The sequence below is a fragment of the Leptonychotes weddellii genome, chromosome 15 (genome assembly GCF_054177405.1).
Source record: "Leptonychotes weddellii isolate Sample4059 chromosome 15, ASM5417740v2, whole genome shotgun sequence".
NCBI classification, from domain to species: Eukaryota; Metazoa; Chordata; class Mammalia; order Carnivora; family Phocidae; genus Leptonychotes; species Leptonychotes weddellii.
Genome location: NC_138383.1, coordinates 19430029 through 19453991, shown reverse-complemented (window position 1 = coordinate 19453991; position 23963 = coordinate 19430029). Strand labels below are relative to the sequence as shown.

Genomic DNA, 23963 nt, shown 5'->3' with positions numbered 1-23963 from the left:
CATTCCTCAGAACTGAAAATTCAGTAGCCAAGAAAGAACAAATTGTAGCTGTTAGGAAGTAATATAACCTCAGACAGCTATGGCACAGTAATGAATTGTGTAGGTCTAAAAGCCCCTGAGGTTGCAGAAATATGCCTGGTGCCAAAGTGTAGTTCCAGAGTGTCAGTGTTGTTTATGAAGACTGCTAGAAATGTGAGGTGGAGTTTGGATAAACAGATACCCTGCTATCACTTTGGATCCTCTCTGTTTTTTAACATGTGGAGAGAATCAAATATATTTTCTTATGCCTTGATTTTTTCTCAAGATTAATCTCATACAGCATTAGTTCATTTGTATCCATTGCTATATAGTATTCCATTACATAGATATACAATAATCCCCCCTCATCTGTGAGGGATACATTCCAAGACCCCCAGTGGATGCCTGAAATTGTAGATAGTACCAAACATATCCATTAGGATTTTCTTATTTATTTATTTATTTATTTATTTATTTATTTATTTATTTATCTATCTATCTATCTATCTATCTTTAGGATTTTTCTCTTTTAAAAAGTTCTGTAAAAGACTTTTGTCTATTTTTCTGTTGTCTTTTTAAATTTTTACAAGCTCCCTATACTGGATACTGGATACTATTGCTTTATGAGTTACATATGTTTTAAATATCTTCTCCCTCTCTATGGTTTATCTTTTCACCTCTTGATGATACCTTTTGGTGAACACAAGTTTTTAATGTTAATATAAGTGTAGTTTTACCTTTCACATTTAGATCTAAAATCCACCTGGAATTAATTTTTATATATGCTGTGTGGTAGGGATCAAATTTCATTTTTTTTTTCAAAGATTTTATTTATTCATTTGAGACACAGAGATACAGAGAGAGAGAGAGCATGAGCAGGGAGAGAGGCAGAGGGAGAGGGAGAAGCAGGCTCTCCGCCGAGCAGGGAGCCCGATGCGGGGCTCGATCCCAGGACCCTGGGATCATGACCTGAGCTGAAGGCAGACGCTTAACCATCTGAGCCACCCAGGTGCCCCTCAAATTTCATTTTTTATCCATGTGGTTACCCAATTGTCCTGGTACCATTTATTGAAAAGTCTAGCCTTTCCCCACTAATCTGCAATACTTCTCTCATATACGAAATGTTCATTTATGCAGGAGAATCTATGTCTGAGCAGTCTCTTCTGTTTTTCTATCCCTGCTCTAATGCTACACTAAAATTATAGCTTTTATAATCCATCTTGATATCTGGTAGAGCAAGTTTTTCCACCTCATTCTTCAAGAGTATCATAGCTCTTTTTGTCCCTTTCCACTTCTGTATTAAATTTTAGAATCAAGTTATACACTCACACAGAACTGTTGAAGTTTTGTTGGGATTGCATTGTATCCATAAATTAATTTGGGAAGAGTTGACATTTTCACAGTATTGTGTCTTGTAATCCTTCAACACAGTATCTCTAAGTCTTCTCAGGTCTTTCAATAAGATTTTTTTTAAAGATTTTATTTATGTATTTATTTGAAAGACAGAGAGAGGGAGAGAGCACAAGCAGGGGGAGCAGCAGAGGGAGAGGGGGAAGCAGGCTCCCCACAGAGCAGGGAGCCCCACCTGGGGCTCAATTCCAGGACCCTGAGATCCGGACCTGAGCCGAAGGTAGACGCTTAACCAACTGAGCCACCCAGGTGCCCCTCTCAATAAGATTTTAAAATTTAATGTGTTAGAACTCCAGGGGTGCCTGGGTGGCTCAGATGGTTAAGCGTCTGCCTTCGGCTCAGGTCATGATCCCAGGGTCCTGGGATCGAGTCCCGCATCGGGCTCCCTGCTCAGCGGGGAGCCTGCTTCTCCCTCTGCCTCTCTCTCTCTCTGTCTCTTATGAATAAATAAAATCTTTAAAAAAAAAAAAAAGAACTCTTTAAGACCTTTTGTTAAATAGATTCCTAGGTATTTCATATTTTGGGTGCTATTACAATGAGTATTTTTCCAAATTTCATTTTTTTGTTGCTGATATATATAAGAATATGATTGCTTTGTGTATACTGATTTTAACAAATTGCTAAATCATTTTTCACTTTAATAATTTATCTATAGATTCTTTTGGACTTTCTATATACATATTAGATCACCTGCAAGTAATGTTATTTTCTTTTTTTTAATCCCTATATATTGGTGGGTTTTTTTTTTTTTTTTTTACTTACTGTACTTGCTAGACCTTCTATACAGTGTCAATATAGATAGACAGAGCAGGCATCCTTTTCTGGTTTCTCATCTCAGAAAGACAGCTTATTTTACCATTAAATATGATGTTTACAGATATTTTGTAATATGTTTATCAGGTTAAGGAAATTCCCTTCTATTCCTAGTTTTCTAGGAATTTTTATCATGAATGGAAATTGAATTTTATCAAGTGCATTTTCTGTATCTGTTGAGATTATCATGTTATCCTTTCTTAAACTGTTAATGTGAATTACATAAATTGATTTTTCAACGTTAAAGCAGCCTTGAAATCCTAGATAAATCTAACCTTGTCCTAACGTATTATCTTTTTTTGTTTGATTTGGTTTGCTAATTTCTTATTTTTGCATATAGGTTCGTGGGTAAAACCGGCCTGCATTTTAGTTTCTTTTGTTCTTGTTAGATTTTACTAGCATTATAAATGGGTTGGGAAGTATTCCCTCTTTTTCTGCTCCCTGGGAGAGTTTGTATAGATTGGAACCATTTATTCTTGAATGCTTAATTGAATTTACTGGAGAAACCATTGGGTTAGAATTTTCTTTGTGGGAAGATATTTTACTGTTGATATAATGTCCTTTGTGGTTATAGGATTTTTCATATTTTCTGTTTTTTCTTGGTTTACTTTTAGCAAATTATAGTTTCCTAGTATAGTGCCCATTTTATCGAAAATCTCAAATTTATTGGTATAACATTGTTCTTAATATTCACTTACCTTTTTTTTTTAATTCACTTATCTTTTTAATGCCTGCAGCGTCTATAGGACTGTCCACTTTATGTATGTGCCTACTTTTTTTTCCTTTTATCACTCTAGTCAGAGTTATGTCCACTTTATTAATCATTTCAAAGATCTGTTAACTGTCTTTATTGAAACTTTTTTTTTAAAGATTTTATTTATTTATTAGAGTGAGAGAATGAGAGAGAGAAAGCATGAGGAGGGGAGGGTCAGAGGGAGAAGCAGACTCCCCGCCGAGCAGGGAGCCTGATGTGGGACTCGATCCCAGGACTCCAGGATCATGACCTGAGCCGAAGGCAGTCGCTTAACCAACTGAGCCACCCAGGCGCCCTTGAAACTCTTTATTATTTGTTTCCTATTTTATAAACGTGTGATCTTTTTCTTTCCTTCCATTTGTTTGGATTTATTTTGCTGGCTTTTTCTAGCTTCTTGACATAATTAACTCTGATTTATTTTTCCTTTGGTCTTCTCTTCTAACATGAATAATTAAGGTGATACATATTTTTACCTCTAAAAAATAGTTAAATCACACAAGTTTGATATGTATATTTTTCTTGTTGTTAAATATCCCCAAAATTCTAATTTTCATTAGGATTTCTCCCTTGACTCATGAGTTATTTATAAATGTGTGCCTTACTTTCCTAAGATATGGTGATATTTAGTAATGTTTTGTTATTGATTTCCATGTGGTTTTTATTGCGGTCAGAGAAGATGCCATATATGATTTCATTTTTTTGAAGTATGTTGAAACTTATTTTATGGCTCAACATATGGACAATGTTTATAAACATTCCAGGCATATATTCTACAGTCGTCGTTTAGTACAGCTTTCTAAATATGTCCATTAGGTTGAGTTTGCTAACCATGTTGTTCAAAACATCTATATGCTTACTGATATTTTTAGCTGCGTATTCTATCAGTTACTAAGGAGTGATTGTGTATTTGACTGGGTTTTTTTTAAAAGATTATTTGTTTATTTATTTATTTGAAAGAGAAAGAGAGAGCAAGCAGGAACACAAGCAGGGGGAGTAGGAGAGGGAGAAGCAGGCTTCCCACTGAGTAGGGAGCCTGATGTGGGGCTCGATCCCAGGACCCTGGGATCATGACCTGAGCCAAAGGCAGACGCCTAACGACTGAGCCACCCAGGTGCCCCGACTGTTTTGTTTTCTGATCTGTCAATGTTTACCTTCTGTATTTTAAGGCTAATAGCAATTGTTTATAGCAATTCAAAATTGTTATATCTTGCTGGTAAATTGAAACTTTTATAATCATGAAGTGACCTTCTTTGCCACTAATAATACTTTATGCCTTAAATTTATTTTGCCTAGGGGCTCAGTTGTTAAGCGTCTGCCTTCGGCTCAGGTCGTGATCCCACAGTCCTGGGATCGAGCCCTGCATCAGGCTCCCTGCTCCTCAGGAAGCCTGCTTCTCCCTCTCCCACTCCCTCTGCTTGTGTTCCCTCTCTCACTGTGTCTCTCTGTCAAATAAATAAATAAAATCTTAAAAAAAAATTTATTTTGCCTAATATTAATATAGCCACACCTATTTCCCTTTGGTTAGTATTTACATATCCAATATATTTCTATCCTTTTGTTTTTAATGTTTTGTATCCTTATGTTTTAGATGTTTCATAAACAGCAAATAGATAAGATTTATCCATTCTGACAATATTGGCATTTTTACTGGTTCATTTAGCCCATGTACATGTAATGTAGTTTCTAATACATTGGATTTCATTCCATATTTTCTTTTGGGTTTTTTATTTGTTTCACCTGTTCTAGGTTTCTCTTTCATTCATTTCTTGTATTTTTGTTGGTAGGTTTTTTCCCTCCACTGGTTTGTTTCTGTTTTGTTAATGGTTATCTTAAAAGTTATAGCATGCATACTAAATGATCAAAGTCCAAAATTAAGCAATATCTTTTCTTTCTTCCCAGATAAAATATATCATTTTAATAGAAACTTTTAATAAATTCATTATTGTATTATATTATGTTATTATTATTTAACCCCACAAGATACTATTAATATTTTTAAATTATTTTTATATACAATTACTGTTCATTTATTTTTAAGTAATCTCTACACCCCACATGGGGCTTGAACTCATGACCCTGAGATCAAGAGTCACACGGTCCACTGACTAAGCCAGCCAGGTGCCCCACAATTATTGTTCATTTGGATTTAACCATATATTTACCAGGTTTTTTGTAATTATTCTTCATTACTTCTCCATTACTTCATTTACTTTTTTTTTTTTTTAAGATTTTTATTTATTTATTTGACAGAGAGAGACACAGCAAGAGAGGGAACACAAGCAGGGGGAGAGGGAGAGGGAGAAGCAGGCTTCCCGCTGAGCAAGGAGCCCGATGTGGGGCTTGATCCCAGGACCCTGGGATCATGACCTGAGCCGAAGGCAGACGCTTAACGACTGAGCCACCCAGGCGCCCCTTCATTTACTTCTTAATTACTTCTCAGACCTTTCATTTGGGGTCTCTTTCCTTTTGCAAGAATTACTTTAGTGAGAACTTACTGTTGGAAAACTCTCCCAATTTGTTTGTCTAAAAATAATTTTATTTACCTTCATTCTTTTTTTTTAAGATTTTATTTATTTGACAGAGAGAGACACAGCGAGAGAGGGAACACAAGCAGGGGGAGCGGGAGAGGGAGAAGCAGGCTTCCTGCAGAGCAGGGAGCCCCACACAGGGCTCGATCCCAGGACCCTGGGATCATAACCCAAGCTGAAGGCAGACGCTAACTGACTGAGCCACCCAGGCGCCCCTATTTACCTTCATTCTAAAAAGATAGTTTTTGCTAAGTGTAAAATTTCAGGTTGGCAGTTATTTCAACACAGATAAAATTTCATCATCAAATGAATTCCATTAAAGTCCGTTTTAGTTAAACTATAACTCCTTTGAAGGTAAGCAATCTTTTTCTCTGGCTGTTTTTAACATTTTATCTTTGCTGCTGTTCTGCAATTTTACTATGATTAGTCTAGATGTGGATTTCTTTTTATGGATCCTGCTGTTATTCATTGAGCTTCTTGAATCTGTGGCTTGGTATCTTTGATTAGCTCTGCAAAATTCTTAATCATTATCTCTTCAAATATTGTCTTTGCCTTAATCTCATTTTCCTCTTCTTCTGGAATTCTAATCAAACATATATTTTTTTAAGATTTTATTTATTTATTTGACAGAGAGAGACACAGCGAGAGAGGGAACACAAGCAGGGGGAGTGGGAGAGGGAGAAGCAGGTTTTCCGCTGAGCAGGGAGCCCGATGCGGGGCTCAATCCCAGGACCCTGGGATCATGACCTGAGCTGAAGGCAGACGCTTAACTGACTGAGCCACCCAGGCGCCCCATAAACATATTTAATACCTATCATGCTATCCTCCATGTCTCTTGACCTCACTCCATATTTTCCATCTTTTGTCTCTCTATATTTTGAGTATTATTTTCCGATTTCAATTTCACTCTCTCCTCAGTTACATCCAATATATTCTTTACGTATTATGTTTTTAATGTAGGATCAAATTTCTCATTTCTATAAGATATATATCTTTTCAAATATGATAGGTGACTTTTTTTTTTTAAAGATTTTATTTATTTATTTGAGAGAGAGAGAATGAGAGACAGAGAGCATGAGAGGGAAGAGGGTCAGAGGGAGAAGCAGACTCCCTGCCGAGCAGGGAGCCCAATGCGGGACTCGATCCCGGGACTCCAGGATCATGACCTGAGCCGAAGGCAGTCGCTTAACCAACTGAGCCACCCAGGTGCCCCAATAGGTGACTTTTTAATAGTTTCTTATTGCCACTGGTATTATCAAGCTCATTTTCAAATTTCTTTAAATGTAATGAGCATATATTTATAATCTAGTCTAATAATTCCAATAATGATATCCTCTTTCTGCTGTTTGTTGTTTCTGCTTATTCTTGTCATTTCTTTATATGCTTTGATATTTTTTACCACTCATTTTCTTTAAAAAGTTATTTGTGGAAATGAAGATGACTTCTTCCAGAAAAGACTTGTGTTTAATTCTGACTGACATCTAGGGACACAACCAATCCTGGACCCTCGCAAACTAAGTTTGCAATTTGAGATTCTCTGAAATACCCAGATGATGCAAATCCAGGCTGAGTTCTCTGAAAACACAGGTCTATGGCCATAATATTTCAGAAATTTTTTCTTTCTTTCTTTTTTTAACCTCTTCTTCACTCAGTACCAAGAGTCTTCTCTTTATCCCCTGCAGGTGAGGCAAGAGTATGGGTTTCCTGATGATTCACTTTTACCTCAGTGATGTAGCATTTTGAGATTCCAGTTTAATATGGGAAAGATCTCCTTTAATGAGATTCCCCACCTGAGTGGGTCCTTGGCCTTGACTTCTGGATTCATCAATCCACAAAGCTGGCCAAACTGAAGCCCCAGCTTGCCTGGATTTGCAAATCTCAGTCTCCTTCATGTGGGGCAAAATTGCATTAGTGTTCTGATACTTCACTTATCTCCCTGGGTCTCCCTTTTCCTTATATTTTGGCTTGAGCTTCTTGTCAGCAATTTGATGATTTTTATGAATGGTTTTAAATGATCTTATCCAGGGGCACCTGGCTGGCTCAGGCAGAAGAGCATGCAACTCTGATCTTGGGGTCATGAGTTTGAACCCCATGGTGGGTGTAGAGATTACTTAAATAAATAAAACTTTAAAAAAATAAATTATCTTAACCAGCATTTTAAACTGTTTTCTATGGGAGAGCTAGAGCAAATAATCTAGTTTACTGGATTTAAACCCTGTTCTCCAGAAACAAGTTTGGTATCACCATTCTTGAATGTTCTTCACCTATCTCATATCTAGAAGTTTTTACTACCTCACATAGTTTCAGCCTCTATCTATCTTGCTTGTGCTTCTCTCCCTCCATTCTTTCTCCTTTCACTGTCCCTCTCCTCCATCTTAGGAGCAAAATCAGTAAATTCCTTGATCTGTTTCCTACAAAGTAGTTTTCCCCTTTATCCAAGACATCCAACTCCATAGGATCGTATCTACCTCCAGCTAGCTTAACTAGCATTTCTCCAAAAGGGTTTCCTTCCCCAAAAGGGTAAGCACAGTGTGTTTAGAAGTCTCTAACTCAGCCTGGAGAGATATAGAAACTATCAGAAGTGGGTATTGCTTGAGCTAAGAGTTCTGAAGAATGAGTAAGTGGAATCTCCCACATCTCTCCAAGCTCAAATAATGACTATCTCAACTGCCCCCATTTCAAAGCCATCTCTATCACAGTTTCAGCTGCTGAAACAGGAAATTCCTTACAGACATATGCAGTTAATGTATTGAATTTCACATTGGAATCAGGAATGTGAGATAAGGGAAATCCGTAGATTAAATATGAACCTCAAGTTTCTGAGTCAGTGTAATCTCCCTTAGACAAGTAGTCCCTTGTTGAGACTCCTTGAGAGGACAGAACAAAATTTCCTAGTGGCAATTGGTAGTTCTGAAGTTGAGCCAGCCTCATGAAATTCTGGATCTGTCTCCCAAATGTTCCACCAACTCCAAGGTACTTCTGAAGAAAACAGTTGTTTACAGAGCCCTAGCAAAGAAAAGTTAGATTTCAACCCTGTTCTCCAGTAACTTTCACATCAGTGAAACAGACATATGTACTAATAATTTCAGTACAATATGATGAGTGCCATAGTAGAGATGTATTTAATGTGTTATGGGCCATACAGAAGAAGTAACCCAATTCTTTGGGTAACTGGGATGACTACTGAAGAAGAGATATTTGAACTGTAGCTTAAAGGACGGATAAGGTGGGGAAAGGTAGGGACGCCTGGCTGGCTAAGTTGGAAGAGCATGCAACTCTTGATCTCGGGGTCATGAGTTTAAGCCCCACATTGGGTATAGAGATTACTTAAATAAATAAATAAATAAATAACTTAAAATTTCCCCCCCAAAATATAAATAAATAAATAAATAAATAAGCAGGCAAGCATGTCATTGCACAAGTAGATGTTCAAATAAAAGGCCAATAGTTTGGTGTGGCTGGAATCCGAATTTAAGGAAGAGGGAAGGGGACAATGTCAGAGGTAAGAGGGGACCACCCTGTTATCTTTCACTAAACACTTTCATAAGTACCCTGTATTTTTTAAATAACATTCTTCCTAGTTTGTACTTCTTGTTCAATGTCTGTTCTTCACAATATTCTTCCTTAGTACTGGGACATTAATAAATACTATCTAAAATTAATAACTCAAGAACAAATATAAGAATATCATTTTTAGTTGTAATAATAACAAGAACTAAAACTAAATAATAACAAGAACTGGGGCACCTGGGTGGCTCAGTCGTTACGCGTCTGCCTTCGGCTCAGGTCATGATCCCAGGGTCCTGGGATAGAGCCCCGCATTGGGCTCCCTGCTCGGCAGGAGACCTGCTTCTCCCTCTCCCACTCCCCCTGCTTGTGTTCCCTCTCTCGCTGTCTCTCTCTCTGTCAAATAAATAAATAAAATCTTTAAAAATAAATAAATAAATAAATAATAAGAACTAAAGTTTAGTGACTATCTAAAGAAAGTGGGACTATGTTATAGGGTAAAGGGATTTGAGAGGAAACATTTTTTTTTTTAAATATTTCAGTGAAGTATACTGATTTAAATGTTAGCACAATCAGTCTTTATATATTTCCAGAACCCCAGAAGATTCCCTTATGCCTCTTCTCAGTTAAGACTATTCAAACACTAAGATAACCACTATTTTGAGTTCTACCACCATTACTTAGTTTTCCCTGCTCTTGAGCCTCATATAATGGAATCATACAGTATTGTGGTGGTCATGGAGGATTTTCTTTAAGAGAACCTGCTGCAGGAAGCACAGTTGACTAAGAGCCTCTACCTGCTGCCTTGTAGATCTCCCTCCTGAGATCAAGCTTTCCTGGGCTGCTTCTAGCCAAAGGCTGAGCATGGGGGTGGATATTAGAGCCTGGCCAATCCTGCCTGATGGGGACTCCTCCAGTAGACCACCTCTGCTCAGGTCTGAGCAAAGAGACTCTCAGAAGTGCCCTACAGTCTGAGACTCTTCCTACTCAATCCTTCCCTCCTTCTCTCCTTTCATAGGTTTTAGACCTGCATTGAAGCCTTGCCATTCCTGCTCCCTCGCCCTTTATTCTTCACAGGCTCTTCCCTTACTAAGACTTTTGCACATCCAATTCTATTTTGGCACCTGCCTCTCAGAGGACTCAAACATAAATATGTTCTTTTGTGTCTGGATTTATCTGCTTAGCACTGTGTCTGTGAAAGTCATCCATATTGTTATGTGTAGCAGTAATTGGTTCTCTTTTCTTGCATAAATATGCCACAATATATGTATCCATCCTAAAGTTATTGGACATTTGAGTAGTGTTCAGCTTGGGGCTCTTATGCTCATGTTTTTGTATATGCGTGTCTTTTGGTGGAGACATGTACTCCTTTCTCTTGGGTATGTGCCTAGGAAGTGGAGTGGCTGGCTCATAGGCATGTGTTTAGATTTAGTAGATACCGTCAAACAATTTTCTAAAGCAGTTCACTCCCAACAGCACTTATGAGAATTCCTGTTGCATATAATATTTTTACCAATCTAAAAGAAAAAACAACTCGAGTACCAAAGACAGAAATCAAATTTGTTATATCATCCTAGCTTCATGTTTAAATTACCATTTTAGACACTGCTTCACAGGAAGACTGTTAACGTAGCCCCAAATTGTTAACAGTGGTTATATTAGAGGAAGAAGGGGAGATCACCTTTGAATTTGAGAAATATTTGAAATACTTCACAACAAGCATATATTTCTTTTACTTTTAATTACCTTGTCTTAAAAAATATTAAAGAGAAAACGTTCATGATGAGAGAACAGCAGTCTCCTCCCACACTCCCCGCTCCCCTCAGGCCCACACCTCCCGGCTTGAATGCCTTTAATTACCTTCTAGTTTCCAAAGATGTGTTAGAATCTCTTATCTGCTGCCCCGTTCTCTTTATCATTGTGGGTTTACATCTTTTCTATTGTTTTACTTTATTTAGTGAGGTTTCAAGAGGGAGAGAAAATTAATATGACCAATCTGCCACTTCTAGTCAGAAGCCCATGCATACAATCCAGGCTGATTTTTGGACATTATCATGTAGGGGAAGTGATGTATTGAAAAACAGTTGGCTGTTTGTTATAAAGACACTGTTCTGGTGATGGGGGGCGGGGCGCTGGGGGTCAGGGATGGCCTGAGAGGGGAGCACCCAGAGGCTTGTGGGGAGAATGGTTCAAGGGCTAACATATAGTTAGGAAGGCACCGAGGTCGGCTTCTCACCCAGCTGCAGCAGGAGGGAGAGAGCAACACAGAGGGCACAGAGAAGTCGTGCGTTGGCGTCCCAGCCCATATCATGGGGCTGCTCACTCCAGTTCTGCTCCAGGACAGATCTACCTGGAAAGAAACACACCAGACTGTAAAGCTAGGAACAAGGAAACATACCAGAAATGGCAAATACTTGGCCACACTTCTTAATCCTGGGTGGTGGCAGATGCAGTAATCCATTATGGCACTTTTTCCTGCAGATCCTGGAAAGCCTTATACTCTCTCAACATAGTGACAGGCACTGCTAATCAGCGTTGGCACTGCCATCCTGGGACTAACAGCTCCCCCCACCCCACCCCCACCCCCGCCCATAGGCTAGCAACAGAGTCTAAAAAGCCCACCCCAAGTTGTCTTAGAAACCAAGTGTTCTAGGGAATTGCCACAGGCCAGCTGAATGGATGCGAGCTGACAGAGAGCTATGAAGTAGGAAGAACTGTACCCGGGGACTTCTGAGTCCCTTGAGAGCACGGCCATTCACTTCTACTCTGACCCTGGCCCTCAGCCCAGGCTGTCTTACCTGGTCCTTCAACAGGGACAGGGTCCCCTTCTCTAGGGCCTCAGCCACAAGGTGCTGCTCCTCAGACGCTCTGGAGGCAAAAAAGAGGGTGAAGAGGGTGGCTGGCAGAGAGGAGAAGCACACAGTGGGTCGGGGCTTCAGTGTCTCATCAGACCTGGGACAAGCATCAGAAGGAGGTTCCAGAGGGCCCCTGGCAGTGATAGATGAGTTATTCCAAATGGGCTCTTGCTATGGCGCCTGCTTCCCTCTTAGCCTGCAGGAGGCCAGACTGTGCCAGGAGGTAGAGGAGGCATCCCCTAATCCCTGGCCTAGGGAAAATGGCCATGTTCTAAAATGTGAAGGTCTATCATGCACAAAATGTAAAAGGCAATGTATGCCCCCTTCCTCCTAGGATTTGAATCCCCACAGACCCTCTGCTCCGCAATTCCTCCACACCAGCATACAGCCACATCCCTCCTCACTAATCAAAGCATCCAGGATATCCAGAATGGATTCTGTATGTGCCTTTACCAAGAACCCAGCAGCATTGAAAAGGCTACTTATGAGAAGACCTGCTAGACCCTCCATCTCTAGATGAGTCTAGACCCAGAGATCAGAACCTCAAACACCTAGGGCCAGGAAATGGGGAAATGAGCACCAGTCCCACTTTAGCAGAGAGTGGCAACTGCCCTCTGAGGCAGCTTATCACATCTCTTTGTTCCTTCTCAGTCAGATCCTACAGGCCTCTCACCATGTCCTGCTCCTTCTCCTTCATGTTTCTGAAATCCTCTAAACTCAAGGACTTCCCTGTAGAGACAGCAATTAAGAGCTCGACTTACCCTTGGGGCACCTCGGTGGCTCAGTCGGTTAAGCAGCTGCCTTTGGCTCAGGTCATGATCTCAAGGTCCTGGGATCGAGCCCCACGTCAGGCTCTGTGCTCAGTACAGAGTCTGTTTCTCCCTCTCCCTCTGCTACTCCCCCTGTTCGTGTTCTCTCTCTCTCTCTCTCAAATAAATAAAAATCTTAAAAAAAAAACTCGATTTACCCAGCCAACAAGGGTTTTTTTCCTGCCCACACCACGATTCCCACCCCCGGGTGCACCCTATTCTATTCTCAACCCTAAGAACCCTATAATTCCGGGCCATTTGTTACGCTCTTTTAAAAATCAGTATCCTTGCCCATTCTGGAAGGATGAACAGAAGGCCTAGAAGCCACTCACCTTCTGGAAGGCTTTTGTGTTGCAAGAAACAAATTATCTAAACTAGTGCCAGAGAGAGAGAGAGAACCAATTCTCAGAAAGACAAATTCTTTCTCTGTCTCTGTAAGTTCCTCTTTCATGTCTCTCCCCAATCCTTACACTCTGCCCCTCACCAAAACAAAAAATAAAAACAAACAAACTCAGAAAGAGATAGGCATTAACACCTCTAGCTAGGGAAGGATTTGTGTCATGATGGGGCAAATCCTGGGTGTCTGAGCAAAGAGCGTCAGTCCTCCTACCCAGCCCTGAGCCCTCCCCCTTCCCTGGAACTTCCCCCTACCTTCAAGCTCACCAGGGCCCCTCCAGGCTGACACAGAGCCTAGCTGAACCTCCCCCCACCTCCCCTGCCCCCACCAGGCCTTGCTTACTCATTCTTCCCAGGCTGGGGAAGATGAGCTGCTTTACTCGATAGCCCAGGACCCCTTTTAGGAGGTTGGTCACTCACCTTTGGTGTTAGGAGAAAAGAGCTCATGTTGATTAATCCCTAGGTGCTTTGCGTGGTTATCTTGCTAGATCTCCCAAACAATCCCTGTTTTACAGATGAGAGAACTGAGACTCAAAACAGATCAGTAGGGGCACCTGGGTGGCTCAATGGGATGAGCATCTGACTTTGGCTCAGGTCATGATCCCAGGGTCCTGGGCTCCCCCGCAGTTGGGCCCCCTGCTCCGTGGGGACTCTGCTCCTCCCTTTCCCTCTGCCCCTCCCCCTGTTCGTGTGCTCATGCACGCAGGCGCGTGCTCTCTCTCACTCTGTCAAATAAAATCTTAAAAAAAAAAAGATCAGTAGGTAAGCCACTTTCACAGTGTACACAGTAGCAGAGCTGAAATATGAACCCACATCTGACCCCAAAACTCATGTCGTTTCCACTGTTGATTCAATAAATGTTTATTGAGGACCTTTTTATTCCAGGCACTGTGGCTCCTGCCTTCCTATCTCTCAGAAAAGGAGGCAGACAATAAGCAAAAAATCCCCATGTAATTATGAACCGTGAGAAACGCTGAGAAGCAAATGAAAACAGGGCATCACATGAGAGTAACAGTGGAGGGACTTAGCAATGCCACACACACTTTCTTGGAGCAAGAAGAGAAGGCCTAAGAAGGCCCGGGAGCAGCTGAGATTGCTCAGGGAGGTCTGGAAGAAGAGCTGAAGAGCCTGAGGTCTGGGCTGGCATCCCCTGACCTACCATGGGTGGGTCAAGGCTTGCTTTGCTCGCAGGCCCTGCCCCCCAGGGTCCTAACCTTGCGTTCACCCGGCTCCACAACGTACACAGCCGTTCACTTTTCAGGGTTTCCTTCCTTGCCATCTCCAGAATCTCTGTCACCAGATACAGGTCTGCTCTCATTCTCCGGATTGATTGCAACAAAGTGGGGAGTCTTCTCCTCAGCTTCCTGGAGGGAGCAGAGGGGGGACTAGAGCTCAGGATCCCAGGAGCCCCACCTACCAGTGACATTTCTCCCTCTCCTTCAACTAGTTCCTATTTGAGATGGAGTGTCTCTGAGGCTGGAAAACCAAGGCAGATGGCACCCCATCATATAGTTCACTGTACCCATGGGGCAAGGAAGTGGGACGTGGGAAGGGAACTCAGTAGCATCTCTGGAAGATTACAGTGTGCCAGCACCATGAGATACTCCCCACATCGTTTTGCTGCCCCCTCACCTCAATTCTATGATGTAGGCAGAACTGCACCCATTTCTCATGAGGAAATTGAGGCCTAGAGACAGGTTGTGAATGGTCCAGGGTTACACAGCTAATAAGTGTAGAGTTGGAATTCAAACCCTAGTCTGTATGAGTCCAAAGCATGGGCCCTTCCCATGGCACTGAGACATGCATTTTCCCAGGTCATAACACCCACTTCTCTGAGATGGGGCTCCAATTCCTCACATTGGTCCCTGGGACCTGGCCACACTGTCCACAGCCTTGGGCTCCAGAAGACATCTTTGATTCCATAAGGATATAAAAATAGCTTGATGGAACGTCATCCAAATTTGCAACCAAAAGACCCTCAAGGAAGACCTACATCCTTGCCTCTGCTAAACTCCCTCTACCTAATAACCTCCCCCCAATTCTTTATACACACACCACAGAGCCTCATTCTAGAAACAACAGGCATTCTAGAAAAAAACTGAGCTCCCTTAGAAAAACTCCAAAGACCCCTCCCCAGCAACACTATGGTAGGGAGGGGTAGTTCAAAGGACCAGTAAAATTTCAGTGTAAGTCTTTCACTTTTTAACTAAAAAAGGAAAACAAAAGGCATCACCGGGGCGCCTGGGTGGCTCAGTTGGTTAAGCGACTGCCTTCGGCTCAGGTCATGATCCTGGAGTCCCACGTCGGGCTCCCTGCTCAGCAGGGAGTCTGCTTCTCCCTCTGACCCTCCCCCCTCTCATGCTCTCTATCTCATTCTCTCTCTCAAATAAATAAATAAAATCTTTAAAAAAAAAAAAAGGCATCACCACACTCAAGGAGGGCTAGCCCTGAGCAAGGCTGAGTCTCCTCCCTTGAGCTGCTCCATAGTTTCCGACAACTTCAGCAGGGAAAGAAAACACCCACACCAACAACAAAGTCCCTGCTGAGGGAGAAGGCTGGTGATGTCCCTGTTAAGTCCCTTGGAAGCACCATGCCCAGGGCCATCAGAACCTCTGTGGCGCTCGGGGGTGGGGTGGTGGCACTCTCTGTGCAGGAAACGTACTGTGCAGGGGTGCTTTGATTTCATTGCACTTCGTTTCGGCTGTCTTACTGAGCACCTACTGCGCGCTGGGGATAAACACAGCGGTTAGTAAAGCCAGTCCCGCCCGGTCGCAAGCTGTTCGTACTCCACCGAGGGAGGCGGCATGGCTTGCCACAGGCGGAGTGCCCTGCACAAAGCACAGATCTGGGCAACTCAGTAGGAGAACAAAGGAGAGTGGCCTCTTGAAACCAGCAGGTTTTGGTCCAAGTCGGAGGAATCAATCACCCTGGAGGCTAGCAGGATGCAAGTGAGTTGGGGGTGTCTGAAGGTTTCCTGGAGGCTGATGCAGGAAGACTGAGAAGGCTTCCTGAAGGGGGAAGAGGACGGCAGGCTTGAGTGAGGAGCGGGCTCAGGGAGGGTTGGGAGTAGGGTGTGAGGGTCTGCACCGGCCAGGACACCTCCACCTCAGATGCCCTCGGTGCTCCAAATGGGCGCTCCCCTTCTTCCTCCCCACGCTGCCCAACTCCAGCCTCCCGGTGCTCAAGAGAATCCAGATATTGTTGGGGTATCCGGGGCTCCAATATCTTGACTCTCTGCTTGTGGGACCTGTGGAAGGCCCCTACAGTTGTTATTTCTTTGGGCAATTTCACTGTCAACATTCCCTTTGAGTCTACCATGTCCAAAACTTGGAACTCAGCCTTTGGAGTTTTCTGGAAAGAGAAGGGTAAAGGTCATGCTGAGGCTGACCCAAAAGATCTCTCTCCAGAAAAGCCTCCCTGGAGCAGCCCCACCCTGGGCTCCCCTCCACAATCCCCTTCCCTTCTGAGCCACCTCCAGCTGCGGCTCCCAGGAAACACTGTGGTCACCAGGAGTCATCACGGGGTCACACAATCCCGAGTTTGAACCTCTTCTGCCACCTTCTTACCAAATGACCTTGGATAAGTCACTCTCACTCTTTGAATCTGTTTCTTCATCCATAGAAGGAGAATACTAATAGTACCTACTTCCTGAACTTGAGGAAATTAAATAAAACAATGCAGTTAAGCACTTATTAGCAAAATGCCTTGCAAACATACTAAATGCTCAATAAATGTGAGCCAGTCCTATTTAACTATTTAAGAGGCTGAAATGAGACAAGGAAAAGTAAAGCTAAAGAATTAGGAGTTGGGCAATAGGAACTAAGCAGAGTCTAGTCTCTGGCGTTTGTACGAACCTGTGCAGGTATGAAGTCAAGCAATTCTGGAAAGTCACCCATCCGTGCGGACTCTGCCCAGACGGATGAGGCCCTTCCATAAGGGCCTGGCTTACCAGGCCTAGCGCTTTCTCTAAGACCACCCAGATGCGAACGTACAGAGCAGGAAGAGCTGCTACTGCTAGGTTGGGGGGTGGGGGGCAGGGCTGGATCTCCATAGAAACATGCATTTTGGAACTGGTGGAAACATGACAGAACTGGAAACAGTGCCTCAAATCAGTCCTATGTGTGTGACTCTAACGTCCGGGCCCATTTGTTTCTTGAGCAATGTACCAGTCTGCATGTACCTTGTCCAAGAGGAAAGAGAAATGAAACGTTACGCACAAAAACAGTATAGTATGGAGAAGGGGGAGAAAGGCTAACTTTACAGGAGAGAAACTTTAGATAAACACCACGTCAGCCAGGTGACCAAGGTCAACACCAACAGTGATCAGTCATGTTGATAGCACATCCCCTTGCTATGACGCAGTGCGAATGGCACTTTACCTCTATGGTCTCCCTCCCCAAAACCCATTGCCTCTGTCTAGCCGTGAGGAAAAAACATCAAGCAAGGGCACCTGGGTGGCTCAGTCATTAAGCGTCTGCCTTCGGCTCAGGTCATGATTCCAGGGTCCTGGGATCGAGCCCCGCATCGGGCTCCCTGCTCCACGGGAAGCCTGCTTCTCCCTCTCCCGCTCCCCCTGCGTGTGTTCCTGCTCTCGCTGTGTCTCTCTGTCAAATGAATAAATAAAATCTTAAAAAAAAAAATCAAGCAAATTCCAGTAGACAAGCATCCTACAATATCCCTGACCAGTCCTCCCGAAAACTGTCAAGGTCATCAAAAAGGAAAGCCTGAGGAATTGTCAGAGCCAAGAGAAGCCTCAGGAGATAAGATAACTAAAGGTAATGTGGTATCGTGGATGAGATCTTGGAACAGAAAAAGGATATTAGGTAAGAACCAAGATAACCAGAGTGAAGTATGTGGACTTTAGTTAACGGGAAAACAAAACAAAACAAAAACCTATGCACACTTTAACCATACCATCAGCACCATATAGTTAAAAAATAAATAATCTTTCATTTGTAAGGTTTTCTTTTTTAAGTTTGGTTTCACCTCTGCCTCTGAATTTTTTATGCAAACAGACAAGACTTTCCCTTAAAGGAAGTTAACTGACTTAGTTGATTTTTTTCAGTACTTAACGCTCTCCCCTGTCCATGGGGAGTCATGGCAAAACATCCGAATCCTAGTTTAAAGTGTTTTTTTTCTGTTTTCAATGAACAGGTCATTTAGCAAACTGTTTTTTGGTTTTTGGTTTTTTTGTGTTTTTTTTTTTTTTTTGAGAACCAGCTTTTATTAAATTGCCTCTTGGCAATTTGCTTCTCAGAGAATTAACTCAGAGTCTTTGAAAAATGATAACCTTGAAGTTTGCCTGAAGCCCCTCGCTTTCTTAACGAAACTCCACTTGTGGAAAGACCCACCTCCTCCAAGTAATCTGGGCCCTGCTCTTGGTGACATAACGGCAGTACCTGGCAAATGGCAGGTGCTCTGAAACTGTGCAGTGGTGCTCTTCAGATTCTCTTCCATCTCTTGGTGAGATCCAGAGGGGCTGTAGCAGAGATGTGTGAGTCGGAAAAGTCCTCACCCTCAGGTGTGAGACACTGAAGTAAGTCTCCCAGTGAGGGTTCAACAGCACTTACCCTGGGGCTTCTGAAATCCAAAAAAACTGAGTTGGGAGGCAGGGGAATGGAACAGACTCCTCTATAAATCCTGCAAGTCCTTAGGGAGCCCTGGTCACCTACTCAGTCATGATCTCCGGGGAATAGGAGGGGTAACAACCAGCAGCAGAAGGATGGGGCTGAACTATGACTGCATGCTCCTTCTGCACAGCCACTGTGATAAATGATTTACCTAATTTGTCTCATTTGATTTTTGCAAGTCTTTTCAATTTGACAGATGAGGAAACAGACTTAGAGGGAGAAAGCAACTTGTCCAGGGGTCACCCAGCTGGTAGAAGGCAGAGCCAGGCTTAGAAACCAGGTGCTCTCGGCTCTAAGGCCTGTGTCCTTTCTCAACCACTAAGCAAACTGCCTCCGTTTATTTATCCATCTAAATGATAAACATATAAACACACCAGAAGACCTCAGCTAATTTAAAAGTGAATTTTTCTTTTTTAAAGATTTTATTTATTTGAGAGAGAGAATGCGAGAGAGAGAGCACAAGATGGGGGAGGGTCAGAGGGAGAAGCAGACTCCCTGCTAAGCAGGGAGTCCGATGTGGGACTTGATCCCGGGACTCCAGGATCATGACCTGAGCCGAAGGCAGTTGCGTAACCAACTGAGCCACCCAGGTGCCCTAAAAGTGAATTATTTACAAAGGGGAAAACATGGGAAAGGAAGACAATTTAGGAATAATTTCCAATAAAAATAAATTTCCACTAAAGGAACAGGGGAAATTTCCTTTCTCCCCATGCATATTTTTTTGTGCATTTTTTTTTAAGATTTTATTAATTTATTTGATAGAGAGACAGCGAGAGAGGGAATACAAGCAGGGGGAGTGGGAGAGGGAGAAGCAGGCTTTCCGCTGAGCAGGGAGCCCGATGCGGGGCTCGATCCCAGGACCCCGGGATCATGACCTGAGCCAAAGGCAGACGCTTAACGACTAAGCCACCCAGGCGCCCCTTGTGCATTTCTTTTGTGCATTTTTTCAAGTTTTTATTTAATTCCAGTTAGTTAACATCTTTTGTGCATTTCTTAAACATGTGCATGGCCATCTCTTACTCCTCATACTGACCTTGGGGCTCAGAACCCAGCTTATCAAACAGCCCTTTGCCCTTCCCTCTCTCCAGTATGTCCTCCAGGGTGAGGTCTGTCCTGTGGTACTGGTGCCCCCAGAAATTTCTCCTCCCCCTCACCAGAGAGCAGCAGTGAAATCTGTCAGCATCAAGGATGCTTCTGACAGCAATCATATCCCCTCCAGCATCCATCTCTTGGACCACAACTCTTGTGATTTCCTCAAATACGCTCCACATTGTGCCTGGACCAACTGGAGAAAAAGAAGTTAATATCAGTTTGGAGGAGGGGGATATTGGTTCAGGTTTTTAAATCTACCTTTGGCAGCCTGGGCTCAATGAAGACCCAAAGTTCTAGAACAATCAGGACTTGGAATTATTTGCCTTCCCTGTTTCTAGACAGTGAGGTAGTCACTACACACTAAGGAGGGTGACCATCACAAATGTTAGATTCTCCTCTGTCCTTTAGAGAACACTTCTGGAGGAAAGATGGAGCAGTGATTACCCCAAATGGAAAGGAGAGCGAGACCTATTTTCTGCCATCTCCCACAGCCGAGTTGCCCCTTTGCTCAGAGGGGCCTGAGGGGTAGGAAGGCAGGCTCACCATCTTCCAGCTAGAGCCCCACCAGTGTTGATGAACAGAGGACCCAGGAAGGGGTGCCATACCTCACATTGCCAACCCCAATGATTACTTCTTCCCTTGGCTCTGACTCCTGGGCTTCCCTCCCTTGCTGTATTCTGCAAGTCAGTGGGATGGGTGTTCTTACCAACCGTTTCCCAATGAGATAGTGGTAAGTCGGCCTCAGAAGGAAACAAGAGACAAAGGATGGAGTGTAAGAGTGGCTTGGGGGTGGGTGCCCTGTGTAGCCCAGGTCCTGTCTCTTCAGTTACTGGTCAGCCTCTGAAGGGTTCCTTTACTCTGGGTAAAATAAAATGAATCCCAAAAGCCCACCTGGGGCATCTCCCCCACCCACTCTCCCCTTCACCCACTCCTGGTCTACAATTGGCCCCTGTACCTCTCTAGCTCCCCATGCGGGACCCTCCATAGGCCCCTTACCAGTGCAACCGGACACATACAGCTGGTCCTTCCCTGTTTCTACTCAGCAGGAGCTCTTTGTCCCCACCATACGGGACCCTTCAGGTGCTCTTACCTCCAAATCCTTCTTTTTTTTTTTTTTTTAAGATTTATTTATTTATTTGAGGGAGAGAGAGGCAGAGGGAGAGAGGGAATCTCAAGCAGACTCCCCAGTGAGTGTGGAGGCTGATGCAGGGTTCAGTCTCACAACCCCGAGATCATGACCTGAGCCAAAATCAAGAGTCAGATGCTTAACTGACTGAGCCACCCAGGTGTCCTGCCAAATCCTTCTCTTTCTCTCCCCTTCCTTCCCTCTGCAACTCCTTCCTCTTGAGGTCTGTTTCCCTTTCTTCAGGCGCCTCTGCTTTCCTCCTGGGGCCAGGACACCCCTCACAGGCTTTCTGGACTCCGCCTCCCCATCCTACCTACCTCTGGCCACCTTCCCTAAGTCCCTTCTGGCTGGCCCAGGCACCTACTCACCCATCATGGTGGCCAGCTCTCAGCTCACTCCCAGCCTGGGAATTCCTCTGGGTGCCCAGAAAGGCAATGCCCAGGACCCACAGGCCCATCCCAGGGGCCACTCACCTCAGCTGCTCACCAGGAATGGCGGCCGTGAGAATCCCCTCTGTAAGATCCCTGCACAGATGCCGGCCACCGTGTCTCAGGAGGCCCTGGGAAGGGAACTGAAAGAACTGGAAAGCTGGGTAGGGCTAGGGGCCCCACCTCTCGGGCGCTCAGATAAGCCACGTTCTGGCCGGGCTGGAGGCAGATAAGGCCCGCAGTCAGAAACTCTTCCTGCCTCTTGGACTCGGAGCAGGACAGAGAGATATCTATGTATTCCCCTGGTACGTATTCGAGGTGCGTTTGGGCCGGAGAACAGCGTAGAAGGAGGCATACTGGGCCTCCAAGCGCGATCCAAGCGCCAGCAGGCGAAGGCTGTGGGTGTGCCAGGGATATGAGGAGGGCGCTCGAGCCGGAACCAGCTACCAAAATGCCACGCTGTGGTGGGCAGGGCTGGAGACCGAGGGCGAAAGCCGCTAACAGCTGAGGGGAACAGACCGGCCAGCAGGGAGGACTCGGCCTCCCTCCGTGCTCCCACGTAGCCCTCCCGGCGATGCCTCCGCCTGTGCTCTCCGCCCACGTTCTTCTCCAGGCAGAGGCCTCCAGCCCCCACCCCCCAGTCCTCAGAGACAACCACCGAGTGAGGCCGGCCTGTCTTCTGGGACGAAGCAACGTTTAAGGAGACGATCGCCATAGTAACAACAGGAATCATACTAACGTGGCCACCCCGTATGAAGTACTTACCAGGTGCCGGGTGTTGTGCTTACCCTCCCAACAGCCCCGACTCGGATTATCCTTCCAGCGCAGAGGAAGAAACTGAAGCTCACAGAAGCGAGGCCACGAGGCCACTAAGTGGCAGAGCAGGATTTGACCGCCGGTGATTGTTGATGTGCGCCAGCCCCTCACCCTGACTGCACTCCTGCAAGTGCATGGAAGCTCCCAGGGCACCCCCACCCTCACCACTGGGCCCAGGGGGCCGTATCCCTCCGCCCAGCGCTGTGTGGGCCTCGCTCGCTGCACTTGGGCAAAGACCCCGCGCTCCTCCCGGCACCCACTCCAAGGACACTGACGCTGGCCCAGAGCCAGAGAGGGGCCCAGACTGCCCGGGGCGGCTCCTCCCTTCTACCTAGCACCTGGCTCTGCAGAGAGAGTGCACAATGAAAGGCCCAGAAGCCCAAAGATCGGAGTTCCCTCACTAAAGGGCTCCCTCCTTTCCTGACCCGGGGAGCCTAAACAAATCTTGGAGGCTTACCTCCTCCCTCCCCAACCCCCCCACTCACGCTCGCTCGGGGGAGGGAGAGGAGGCACCAGTTCCCCTGAAGGCAGAAAGGCCAGGAGGAAATGCAGTCCTCCCAGGGAGGGAGCACTGAGGGAAGAGAAGTGAGAACGGGGAAGGCATCCTGAGGGAAGGACTGGGCACCCCTCGGGATTCCGGCTTCATTCACGAGTCACTGATCCCCTTCCTGGCCATGACAACACGGCGCAGCCAGCCCCAGGAGACCAGAGATGTAAGTTCAGACAGAGGAACCAGCAAGGTCAGAGAGCAGAACCCTGCCCTCTGGCCTGCAGCTGCCTCCGCCAGTTCCCTCCCAGCCCCTCCGACTCGCTCTGCCCAGGAGGGCGGCAGCAGGAAGAGCCGCAGCCCCAGAGCCCCGGCTGCCATCTAGGCAGAGGGTCCCGATGCTCGCACACTGGCCTCAGCAGGAGCTGTGGCCCAATCTCCTGCCCCCTCCCCGGGGGCCCTCCAGGAAGCAGCCAGACTCGGGGGAAACAGAAACACATTGTCCTTTATTTGCGTTTCTCAGAATACTGTACAAAGGGAGTAAAAATCCTATTCACACATTGCTTAGAAAGATTTTGAGGTGAAAGTTCCCTATGATACATGGGGTGGGGAGCAGAGGAACCAGGAGGCAGGAAACGGGACCAATGACCTCCCCTCCTCCCTCAGGGCCCTGGGAGGGGGGGCATGGGCACCCACACCTTTTCAAAAGTAACACAGACCCTGGTCGGATCGGGCAGGGGAGAAAGCAGCCCCTCTCCAGCCCACACTCAGGCCCCTGGCCCACATCTCCCGCCCCCAGGTGAGGAGACAGCGCCTGCAGGTCACTCCTGGCTCCTTCTGCTACCCTGCCTGGGCGGGGACCATTCTGTGGCCCATGCCCCCCGTTTGGGGGTGCCCCCAGAGTCCCACAGGTACACGCCACACAAGAGGCCCTGCACCAGCTCCAGTTTGCATGAGGAGGTTACGAGGCGGAGGATGCAGAAGGGCCCTACCACTCATCACATGTCCCAGTTTCCCCACGCCCCTCACACCACCACACAAGGCAGTGTCAAACTGGACCAGTGCTAACAATGACTCACAGGCCTCTTCCACCCCTCCCCACCCCTCACACTAACGCGGGAGCTCTAAACCCCCCACAGCCTCCTGTCCTATTATCACCACCAGGCTGTGGGGAAATCTCTGAGCCTGCCCCATCCTGTCCACTTCCCAAAGACTGAGGTTAGGTCTGGCTTCTATCCCCATCCTCCTCCCTCACACTGATCTCTGCTGCTGTGTGGCCCCTTCTTTCATGTCT

At 45.3% G+C, this 23963-nt stretch overlaps 1 protein-coding gene across 1 annotated transcript; it reads right to left on the bottom strand.

Annotated features, from left to right (window-relative positions):
- Positions 1 to 11115: 11115 nt before the first annotated feature.
- GSDMB (gasdermin B) lies at positions 11116 to 23957 on the bottom strand. The gene is made up of 7 exons (XM_081805967.1): positions 19750 to 23957; positions 16262 to 16433; positions 14117 to 14450; positions 12559 to 12614; positions 12290 to 12407; positions 11821 to 11896; positions 11116 to 11376 (listed from the first exon to the last, which is right to left on the bottom strand). Exons 1-7 carry the CDS (start codon positions 19989 to 19991, stop codon positions 11238 to 11240), a joined length of 1137 nt encoding a protein of 378 aa, XP_081662093.1. The 5' UTR covers positions 19992 to 23957; the 3' UTR covers positions 11116 to 11237.
- Between the last annotated feature and the right edge of the window lie 6 nt (positions 23958 to 23963).